Source organism: Schistocerca cancellata, chromosome 2, assembly GCF_023864275.1.
Source record: "Schistocerca cancellata isolate TAMUIC-IGC-003103 chromosome 2, iqSchCanc2.1, whole genome shotgun sequence".
NCBI lineage: Eukaryota > Metazoa > Arthropoda > Insecta > Orthoptera > Acrididae > Schistocerca > Schistocerca cancellata.
The window spans coordinates 290,832,728-290,845,154 of NC_064627.1; the positions used below are offsets into that span (position 1 = coordinate 290,832,728).

The 12,427-nt window shown below is 41.5% G+C and overlaps 1 protein-coding gene across 1 annotated transcript in view; it reads right to left on the minus strand.

The window, feature by feature from the left end:
* LOC126161648 (myosin-VIIa) overlaps nt 1–12,427 on the minus strand; it is a 509,736-nt gene that overhangs the window by 83,847 nt on the left and 413,462 nt on the right. Inside the window, exons 7-9 of the mRNA XM_049917634.1 lie at nt 1,943–2,064; nt 1,594–1,850; nt 562–727 (exon numbers count right to left, since the gene is read on the minus strand). Coding sequence (XP_049773591.1) covers nt 562–727; nt 1,594–1,850; nt 1,943–2,064 — 545 coding nt within the window. The remainder of the gene's footprint in view (nt 1–561; nt 728–1,593; nt 1,851–1,942; nt 2,065–12,427) is intronic.

A 12,427-nucleotide genomic window follows, 5' to 3' on the forward strand; every position in this document is an offset into this window, starting at 1 on the left:
AGCAAGCACCCCTCGTGCGCACATACCACCAACTCTGGCAGCTCAAGCCAGAATGGCTGAAAGCTTTGTGTAAGTGTATCTTAATTATGCTCATCTGCAACTTAATGTGTCTTCAATATTATAAATAGCAATCTATCTTTTCTTATAATGTTAGCAATTAAAACTAAATACCCCACTGTGATTGAAAATATAAAGAGCAGAGGAATATGTCAAATGTGTTGAATGGGTGTTAAAAACAGACGAAGATGCCGAAATAGAAGAAAGCAATGTGTAGTAGGGCAATGTCAGACAAGAAGTTCAGTGGAAATAGTACAAACAATGATTTGCACAACCTAAGTTGAGGAAGAATTATATAAAAAAAAACAATGTAATATTTTGTAAGGTGGAGGAAGAGTTTCAACACAGAGTTCACTGGTTCACATTCTATTGTCACTATCTGGCCCCCCTCCAATTGATGTTTTTGATCTGCCTTGTGCATCCTGTAAATTGTATGGCACATAAAACAATCATGGTTTTGGCTGTTCCATTACCAAAATGGAGAATAAGTATGCACATCAATACCTATGACAGCTGCTTTGTACTTGATATTTCCAATATGTAGTAATGCTGCTAGAAGCTTCAGTATTTCCCAGATTTCTTGATCAGTGAAAAGAAGAACTTTCATAGCAGATCGAATATCTGCAAATTCAGCTGCATCATCCCTTCCTTCACATGTAATGCTTCCACCCTGAAATAGTGTTTATTATGGCATTAAGCAGAAAAAAACATTGATAAAAAATTTCTGAGACCAAGTATGGACTGCTATGTTTATGGCAGACATTAAGTAGTTTACACTTTCATATAATTGTCTCCCAATCTCTCACACCAAAAAATACTGTAGAACCACAATCATAGGTGAACAACTATAAGCTTTTGCATCAATAGATAAATGAAACAGCAGTAACAATGATAAATCATGCATCTGATGCTTGTTATTACATCGACTATTATTGCTCTGACATTAGCAATTTAGAATGTGCAAGCTAAAAAAACATTAAAATTAATTAAGTAATTTATACAGTAATAACTTAAATGCATTGCAGAGAAAAACACGAACTAACTATACACTGGTCTTGATTGAGTTTTTATATGTAAGTAAGCCATAGTGCAACACGTTAATGGTGAACAGCTACTGGACTATAGATCCATACTGTCAGTAATTCTTGTTTGTAACTTCTGGCTGAGGTACCATGGATCTTTTTAAATATGTATGCTATGATTCAATTTGTCTCAGAAATATACTGACACAATTTAAAATACTATTCTAATATGAAACTGCAAGTTCTTGAAGTTGTTTCCTCAACATATGTTCGAATCACATACAGTGTGGTGAAAAAAGCTATTTAAAGATATAACAGCAGTCTCTAATAGAAATTATCATAATTTCTGATCACACTGATACGAAGCTACAAAAACTGGTTACAGCAGCCAATAATGTGAAATGGATTTGCTAATAAAGCAAAGCAACATCACAATATCAATTTCATGTCACAAAATGTATAGGAACACTAGCATAATTACAAGCAGTAAATTTATAAATGAAAACTTACTTACACCTGTCAAATACTTATACTGAGAAGCATCTCCGAGTTCCAGCTTCTGTTTCTCCTCTTTTGACATCCCAGCTAATATACAATAAAATATGTGGTAATTACGTTCATCAGTATTTTGAGACACTATCCTTGATTTTTCAAGCAAGTACTGTTCAATTTTAGCTCCTTCAATTACACCTTGCTTGTTAAAATGAATATCAATGTATTTTCCAAATCTTGATGAATTATCATTCCTGATTGTTTTGGCATTGCCAAATGCTGTAAATGAAACAGAAACATAATAATTGTGTTGTTTACCACAAATGTTTAATCCACAACTGGTAACATTCCTTAAGCATATACAACTATACCTTCAAGAATTGGGTTTGCTTCAAGTATCTGCTGTTCAATCCACGAATGTTTACCGCTTATTGCAGCTAAGTACTGAAGAATCAGTTTTGTGCTCTCAGTCTTTCCAGCACCACTTTCTCCACTGATGGTAAAGAAATACAGATTTATTGATATCTCTTTGAATTATTTACATTATTTATCACATTATGATCAATCAAAATTGTTCACTGAAATCCAAAATTTTTGTTCTAAATGAAAAATGACTTGCAATGAACCACCAAAAACCAAGTGATGCTGATGAAATTGTATTAGGAAATGAGACATTTAAAGTAGTAGATGTATTTTGTCATTTGGGGAGCAGAATAACTGAGAAGGGTTGAAGCAGGGGGGTATAAAATGTAGAGTGGCAACGGAAAAAAGTCATTTCTGAAAAAGAAAAATTTCTTAATATTGAGTAAAAATTTTAAATGCAAGAAAGTCTTTTTATGAAGGTATTTGTTTGGAGTGTAGACTTGTACACAAGTAAAATACAGACACTAAACAGTTCAGCTGAGAAGATAACAAGCTTTTGAAATTTGGTGCTGTACAAGAATGGTAAAGCTCAGGTGGGTGGACCTGTTAACTAACGAAAGTGGTACTGAATCAAATTGAGAATAACAGAAATTTATGGCACAGTTTAACTGAATGATATGTCACATCTTGAGGCATCGAGGAATTGTCAATTTGATAAGAGTGCATGTGTGTGTGTGTGTGTGTGTGTGTGTGTGTGTGTGTGTGTTGGTTGGTTTGTGGGATTGAAGACTGAAGGGACCAGACTTGTAAATTTGATAAGAGTGCGTGTGTGTGTGTGTGTGTGTGTGTGTGTGTGTTGGTTGGTTTGTGGGATTGAAGACTGAAGGGACCAGACTGCTAGAGCCATCGGTCCCTCGTGTGAGTGTGTGTGTGTGTGTGTGTGTGTGTGTGTGTGTGTGAGAGAGAGAGAGAGAGAGAGAGAGAGAGAGAGAGAGAGAGTAACCAGGTTCAAATGGATGTAAGCTGCAGTAGTTATGCAGAGGTAAAGAGCCTTGTGGAGGATAGACTAGCACCGAGAACTGCTCATAAAATCATTATTCAGAGTGAAGACCAAACCAACAATGTGGTCCATCAATGTAGTTTTGTAATATCACAATAATTTTCAGAATATGGATGTAGATGTGGAAATATTTTACTAACTCTAATCAGTACTGTAACCTCACATTACATTTCATAAAAAAGAACAGACATGTGGGACTCCTGTGAAAACATGCAGCTGTACACTTCTTAACTTTTGAAGAGATTACTACAGCTGCTCACACCATCAATCATGGTCATTATCTGCCATTTCCTTATTTAAAGCAATGTTTCATACTGCTGTGTTATGAATGTGTATCTGAATGTTGAACCAGTACTGGGATTTTTGTTCCTTGTGTTTTTAGTGTGTACATTATATCTCATGAGTAACTATTTTACAAATGACAGTGAGAATACAAGTAGTATTGCAGTAAGTAAACTATGGTAACCCACTGAATCACCACCTAGACATCAGGCACTGGCCAATGTCTCCAACAGCGGCCACTAGGAAGAGGCACGGCAACTGAGTGACAGTGCACAACAATTGCACAGGCACATTCGGCGCCAGTATCTATGCAGGTGATTGCCACCTGGCGGTCACCCTCATTCAGCTCTGGCTCCGCTCGCAATTCACTTCCTTCCTGTACTGTTTGTAATGTAATAGTCACTGTTACACCTTGAGTTGGAAATGGAAATCAAGTCCCACGCTTCTTGACACAGCATAGGGGAACGGTGTGGTAGACCTGCACCGCCGTACTAGGCAAGATGCTAATGGAGGTGGTTTGCCATTGCCTTCCTCCATAATGGAGATGAAAGATGATGATGAAGACAACACAACAACACCCATTCATCTTACCGGGAATCAAACCTGCGCCCCGTGCTTGTGAAGCGAGAATGCTACCGCAAGACCACGAGTGGCGGACACATCTTGTATTAGTGATCAGAAAATACACTTGTTCTAGAAGTGCAGGTACAATTTTATGTTGTGAGTTACAACATAATTGGTGATGACCAGTGGGCAGTTTTTCATGTTACATTTGAAACCATGTAGCACCTTCCCACAGCTACTTTACTGGGAGAATTGATGGAAGTTATGCTCCAGCTATTCCTGCAACAGAAATTAGAGCAACATAAACATCAGGAAGCCTTTGTTGTCTGTGTTACTCATCTGGCAATTGGCTGTGACTCTGTCACCATTTCCACCTTAAGAATGAAATGACAGAATAGTGGCAGGCATACGACATGTACCTCTGACAGCATTTATCTGCATTCCAGGTAACAGATCCAGCTGTGGTCAGATCTATTTTCCTATTGTGAATTGTTGAGCAAACTGGTCTTTCTCAGTCATTGTATCCCATGTGGAGTTTTATCAGAATCATAAAAAACTTACCAATCCTACCATGTGTGGGTGGCTGAATTGTACCTCCTGTACACAAGGAATCATATGCCAAAGTGACAATTCGGGATGCAATTATTCCAAAAAAGGGGGGGGGGGGTCCAGATAAGGAACTGCTTCAGAAAGCTCTACGAATTGAACACCCTTCTTTGGAGTACGTTTTAAAATTAGCCCAATCCTTCAAAGTTTCCTGGGCAATGCTCAATCAGTTAGATTTGGAGGGGGAGAAGTGGCGGCTGTCACTTCAGACCTGGGACAAATCTGACCAAGCCAAATCTGGGTAGAGAAGAAGAGAACGACCCCCCCCCCCCCCCCCAACCAGCTCAGTCTCATAAACAAGGAAAGCAATCTGGGTCCTCGAACCAGTATTTGTTTCTGTCGTGCCCAAAATGTTTTTGAAAACATGTCCCAGATGACTGCCTCAATGGATGGACACAATGAATGGAAGGAAGGACATCTTACATCAGACTGTCACACTCGGGATAGACTACATGTGTCTCATCAGCACTGACTGGACATTAACACGATTTTGTCAAAATCTTCAAATCTAGGTGAGTCCCCTAAGAAACTGTTGATCACGTTCACTTTGTCCAACAAACAAGTTCGGCTACAGTTTGATACCGGTGCCTTTCCAACCCTGTTAAGCTTTCAAACACATCTCCAGCTGGGGGTGCCTTGCCTGAAACCCACAGCTTGCTGCTTGATGGCAAATGACAAGCAAAGCATTCCACTTACAGCACATCTCACCCACCTGGTCTCAGAATAAATACAATTTCAAAAATTGGATGACCTCGGTAAGAAGTGCCCTGAGACCATCTCTGGGGTCTTGAAAAAAGTGAGGAAATTTGTGGTGCATATCACCTTAACGAAGTCAGCATGCACCCATTTCTTCCACACATAACCTGCACCCCTCATATTCAGCAATGCTATCAAAAATGAACTAAACGGCCTCAGATGTCACTGAATCCATGTATGCTAGTGAGTGGTTGACACCATTAGTTGTCATAAAAAGAGTTATCGGGAAAATTGTGTCTGTGTGGAAATTTTAAAGTTGCAGTTAACACGAAGTCGGAAATCAACACATATCCCATTCCAGTCTCTTTGCACTTGTGAGAGGGCAGCATTCTGACAAAATCAATCTCTCTGAAGCTTCCTACAATTACCTCTGGAAGAAGAATCACTAAGTCCTCACAGTCAACACGCTGCATGGATTATATAGGTTCAAATGCTTAGTTTTTGAGGTGGCCAGTGCCCCTGCCATTTTCCAAATATTCCTTGAACAATTGCTGTAGGATGTACAGGGATGCATAAATTACCTTGATAAAACTGTGGTAAAAGAGTCCACAATCACAGAACACTTAGCAAACTTGCAGTGGCTGTTTCACATCCTCGAGCCCACAGCTTCAACTGCAACTTTGAGAAATCAATTTTTTTCAACCATCAGTGGAATGCCTAGGGCACATAATCTCCTCTGATGGTATTTAACACACACAGAAGCTGGTTGAAGCCATCACTGCAGTTCCTCACCCTGGAAATCTAAAGGAGCTCCCATCTTTCTTGGGTAAATCACACATTACAGTACATTCATTACAGGAGTAGCATCAATTGTGCATCTGCTAAACAATCCCTTTTGTCCAGTCAGAGGCATGTGAGCAGGTTTTCAAAATGTTGAAGCAGGCCCAAATATCAGCTCCATGTCTTGCCACATTTCGACCGGGTAAACAGTTGGTAATGGTGTCAGATGCCTCTGACCTGGGCCTCGGGGTTGTCCTTGCTCACAGACACGGACAGATCAGAACATCTGATCACTTTTATGTCAGAGACACTCAATGCTGTGGAAAAGAGGTATTTACAAACTGAAAAGGATGCCTTTGTGGTTATCTTCGCACTGAAAAAATTCCTTGTTTTCCAGAACAGAACAAAGTTTCCAGTCACTACGGATCATAAACCATTATTCTCCCTGTTTGGTCTAGCAGTGAAGTTACCTGAGAGGACTGCCCACCACCTCCAGTACTGAGCACTTTTTCTCAGCAGGTACCATTATGAAATGGTACCACAATAGCACACAACACGCAAACACAGAATGCCCTTTCCCATCTCGCAATGGGGTATGAGCCACAGTTCTACCAAGATGAGATCTTGTGCTTCCAGTTGAATGAAGAGGCTCAACAGATGGTGGATGCTTTCCCTATCTCAGTGACCCATAGGGTGACAGTGATGGCAAAAGATACACTATGTGATCAAAAGTATCCGGACACCCCCAAAAACATATGTTTTTCATATTAGGTGCAGTGTGCTGCCACCTACTGCCAGGTACTCCATATCAGTGACCTCATTAGTCATTAGACATTGTGAGAGAGCAGAATGGGGGGCTCTGTGGAACTCACAAACTTCTAACATAGTCAGGTGAATGGGTGTCACTTAGCCACACATCCCACCGGTAAATGCCAAACGACACCTCGTCTGGTGTAAGGAGCGTAACCATTGGACGATTGAACAGAGTAAAAACGTTGTGTGGAGTGACAAATCATGGTACACAATGTGGTGATGCAATGGCAGGGTGTGGGTATGATGAATGCCTGGTGAATGTCATCTGCCAGCATGTGTAGTGCCAACAGTAAAATTCAGAGGCAGGGGGTGGTCGGGTTTTTCATGGACGGGGCTTGCACCTCTTGTTGTTTTGCTTGGCACTATCACAGTACAGGCCTACATTGATGTTTTAAGCACCTTTTTGCTTCCCAATGTTGATGAGCAATTCAGGGATGGTGACTGCATCTTTCAGCATGATCGAGCACCTGTTCATAAAGCACAGCCTGTGGCGGAGTGGTTACACAACAATAACATCCCTGTAACGGACTGGCCTGCACAGAGTCCTGACCTGAATCCTATAGAACACCTTTGGGATGTTTTGGAATGGCGACTTCATGCCAGGCCTCACCAACAGACATCGATACCTCTCCTCAGTGCAGCACTCCGTGAAGAATGGGCTGTCATTCCCCAAGAAACCTTCCAGCACCTGACTGAACATATGCTTGAAAGAATGGAAGCTGTCATCAAGGCTAAGGGTGGGCCAACACCATATCGAATTCCAGCATTACCGATGCAGGGCGCTATGAACTTTTAAGTTATTTTCAGCCAGGTGTCAGGATACTTTTGATCACTTAGTGTATCATCGTACAAAAGGTGTGGCAGTACACGCAACAAGCCTGGCCTGACAGCATACCCGGTCATGACTCCCAACACATTGCACTATTATTTTCACCTTCACCACTAGCTCATCCTATAAGATAGCATCATCCTTCTCACTACCGACCAGCAGTCACCCCAGGCGGTCGTGCCAGAACCTTTATGCCCAACAGTACTAAGGCTCCTGCACAGAGATCACTGAGGTGTCTTGCACACTAAACTCTAAACTGCTCAGCCAGCACCACGTGTATTGGCTGGGCACAGACCAGCAAGCCAAATGGCTCTGAGCACTATGGGACTTAACTGCTGAGGTCATCAGTCCCCTCGAACTTAGAACTACTTAAACCTAACTAACCTAAAGACATCACACACATCCATGCCCGAGGCAGGATTCGAACCTGTGACCGCAGCGGTCGCGCAGTTTGGACTGTAGCGCCTAGAACCGCTCGGCCACACCAGCTGGCACCAGCAAGCCAAGCAGCATGTTTGGAGCTGTTTCCACTGAGAACAACAGCTGCTGGGGCCCTGCCAGAGGTTCTATTACTGGCAGACGCTCTCCTGCCTGTGAGAGCAGGTTCATGGGCACATTCTGATTTTGCGCGACCCTTCCTGGATACTAACTGGCTGATTATCAATCAATGTTTACTCAAACTTTCTTATGTGGTCAACTGCCAGTCCACAAGTGTAGAAGCAATGATTGCTGTGCTCAGGAGAACTTTCACTATTGAAGGTCTTCCTCTGAAGCTGATGTCTGACAATGGACCACAGTTCTGTTCCCAGGTTTTCAGTAAGTTCTGCCACCACTGTGGCACTCACCATCTGCTGTTACAGCCTTTCTACTCCAGGTCAAATGGTGAGGCTGAAAGTCTCAGGCACATGTTCAAGAGACAGATGTGGAAATGCGTGGCCAACACTTCTCCAGATGAGGCCTTATGTTTCTTTTTAGTTAAAACAGGTTGACTCCAATATGGGAGCAAAGTCCAACGGAACTCCTCCATGGCCATCAGCTCTGCACACTTCTCCACTTCATGCTGTTACCATGTGTGGGGCCATGAGCAGCACTGTCTCCCCATTTCCAACTGGGCACCTGCTTGTGAGCTTCGAGGTTCAGACGCCAGGACAAGGGGATTTCAGGAGTTGTCCAGTAGCGGTGGGGCCACTGTTTGTTCACTCTGGCCATGGGGGACTGAACACTTATGTGCCATCAAATCAGCTGTGCCTGTGGCTGGAGACCTGGCTGGCCCCTCCTCCAGACCTTCCAGCAGTTGCCCACTGTGACCTGCATATCTCCTCCATCACGTCCTCTGCTCCCTACCCAGCTCCTAGGTTGTTCCTGCCTTTGGGCTCTCTGCCTTGTGTGACACATGCCACCTGCTCTCATGCTCTTCTTTTTGTAGACTGTCGAGATAGACTGGATGCTGGCAGATGACCAGGCTGTGGTGCAAGTGTTGCCCCTGCCACTACTGTTTCCTTCCATACTGGGTCACAAAGTCGACGTGGCGTGGCCTTCGCCACCTGAGGCAGAGATGCAGTGACGCCCATTGCACTGCTGAAGCTGTCCAATACTTCCCATGATGTCAACCTGGTTCTGGGCACTGTTGGGATGCCTGGCCAGGTGTGGGTCACCCTGCTGATATGCAGCTCACTGCATTCCCACAGACGAAGAGGTGTGGTAACGAACGCAACTATCATCTACGCACCTCGCATCGGCCAATGATTCTGACAGTGGCCACTAGGAGGATAAATGGCAGCTGAGCAACAACGCATGAAGACAACTCAGATGCATTCAATGCCTCCTGCCACATTCTATGTAGGCGACTGATAACTGGCACTCACCCTCGTCCAACTCTGGCTCCACATAAAATTCACTTTGTTCTTGAAATCAATGAAGAGCACTAAACAGATATGCAAGATTGATACCACTATTTGGTGGATAAATTGTCATGATGACCATGTGACATCTTCATTCTGTACGATAGTGTACTTTCCTGGGGTTTAGCACAAGCCAATCAGCAATACGATTAGCAGCATTCTATGCTGGCACTTTTACACCATTTTGGCCAAATAACCATGGCACAGAATTTATTTTCCCACTATTGTAATATGAACTGCCATATCTTTGATCAAACACCACAATGTAGAGATACTACCCACATACTTAGTTCTAGTTGTTACTGAAGCATCAGTAAATTTTTAAGTAATTTCTTATTCATTACCAGTGCACAGTACGACAAGAGGAAAACTGTGGATAATGTTAATGCCATAAATTGCTCTTCTCAGAAGATGCATATGACATATCTCTACATTTTATAAATTAGAGTTCCTTGCCACATTTTTCTGTCTGTATGTGAAAGCTAGTCTGAGGAACTACTGTAGAGATTTTGATTCTGTTTTTGCCAATATTGCAGGTTGATTCACGATGAAGGTTTGCTTATACAGGGTGAATTACCTAAAACTTATCCCACAAATATTGCAAAACTGAAAATTGCTATTGACGTGTTGTTTTCACAGAATGAATTGGTATTCAGCGAGCCTTTATTGTTGGAAAATAAACAGATTGTAATAATACTTAGAAAGTGTATTTTTGTGCAAGCATATACTTTTTAAATGTAACAATGCCTATTGACATTAACAAACTGTAAGTAAGGTAAATTAGAATGTCACTGACGTTTGTTGCAGGATTCTAGTGAAAGTCATCTACGAGACATCGTGCTTTAGAAAGTTCCCTTAAGAACACTTGTTTGTGCCATTCCACCTGCATAATTGCTAGGTACAACATTGGTATGTTTGCCCACAGCGTGCTTGTTTGTTCCTAGAACAAGCTGCGACTTAGTGTGTGACAGTCCAAGCAGAAGGTCGTTAGTGGACGATAGAATTTACCAATGAAAAAAAAAAAAAAAAAAAAACACACACACACACACACACACACCCACACACCAACCTGACATGCTCATGGTGTATCGAGAGTGTAAGAAGAATATTTATCAACCTCTTCAACCAGTTATGTGAAAGTGGTAGTGTAACACCTTGACAACATAACAGAAGGAAACAAGTGATGACAGAAGATGGCGAAATTAATGTCCTCACTGCTGTTGCAGTTGATCCACATGTTAGCTCGTGTACAACTGCATGAGGAAATGGAATGAGTCAGGGAAGCATCCTATGCATTCTCCATTGATATAGGTTCCATCCCTATCACATCTCCCTTATCAAGAGCTGCATGAAAATGATTATGAGAATCATGAGAATCACAGAGGACCTGTGCCTTGGCCCGCCCATTCCCTGGAATTGACACCTGTAGACTTTTTTTCTGTGCAAAAAGCTGAATGAAGCTACCTGCAATGACATACCAGCTACACACAAAGATATGCAATTACATACTGCAGCCTAAGACATCTCCACTGAAATGCTAGCACGGGTGCAGCAGCTGTTTCATACCAGACTGGAAGCATGTATTGCTGCTGCCAATGGCCATTTTGAACACAATCTATGATGGTCAAGTGCCTCATTATTGGTCAGAATCCACATAACTAGTATATATGCACTTGTGTTGTTCTTTACTGTGTGCTACTGTAGGTATTGTACAAGCATCAGTGTTGGGAATGCGATACCTCATGAACAGCTCACACTGTAATTCTGCAACAGACACCAATGACATTCTAATTTACCCTACTTTTAGTTTGTTAATGCCAATAGGCATTGTTCCAATTAAAAAAGTGTACTTTTGCACAAGAAATACACTTTCAAAGTATCATTACACCCTTTTGATTGGCTAACAATATGAGCCCCTCACTACCAATTCATGATATGAAAACCACACATCAATAGCACTTGCCATTCCCACAATATTTGTAGTGCACGTTTCAGGTGATTCAACCTATATAATCTGTAATTGAAGTATCAATGAGTGTGTAATATTAATACTGTTATCAGTTCCATATTTAACTGTCACTGGGAGACATATCTCATGGCAATGATGGGAACCACAAGCTGGTCAGCTGCAGAGGTGATGGTATCTGGTGGGAAAAGCAGTAAGGTACATAGCAGCTGCAATTCCAAAGGGCAGTGAAGCTTGACCAGAGTCTGTACATATTATAAATTTCCCTGCTGTGTTTTTGTGTCTGTATGTGAAGGCTAATCTCAGGAACTACTTTAGGGATTTTGATACAGTTTTCACTAATACATAGACTGAGTCATGACAAAAGTCTGTGAATAAAATTTATTACCGTTATGCCAGATGACTCAACTGGCTGTATACACTTCGCCCATATGAAACTGGGGCAGTTTGTTAGTCTATTCTAATTAGGGGATTATTTGCTTCAACAATAAATAACAATACTTTTTCTAAAAAAAATCTGTTTTCCAAACATTTTTTGTGTTTTTTCCAATGTGCAGACAGTTCAGCTCCAGACAACTATGAAAGCTTGCGTCATTAAATTTACTGACAATGAGAAGTGGAAAGGAGTGATGGTATTGATAGTAAAGATGACTGAATGTGGAGTAAAATATTAAAGATGTGTAAATTGTGACATGAGGGCACAATGGTAGATTGGTATTCAAATATTTACCACAAAGAAAAAAAGCAAAGTGCACACAATAAATATGCCATTGAAAATCTGGATAAATATGTTATTAGACAGCAATTTCTGCAATGTTATAAATAATAACATGACACATGAACTCAGCGAAAACTTCACAGCTTTTGTAGTACAAAAGTGGACTTAGAGGCTAACAAGGAAACTCTGGGAAAAAAATGTTCCATCTACAGGAAACGATTTTAAAAAGTGTCACAATAAACAAGTTATATTTCAAAGAGATGTCGTGGTCTTGAAAC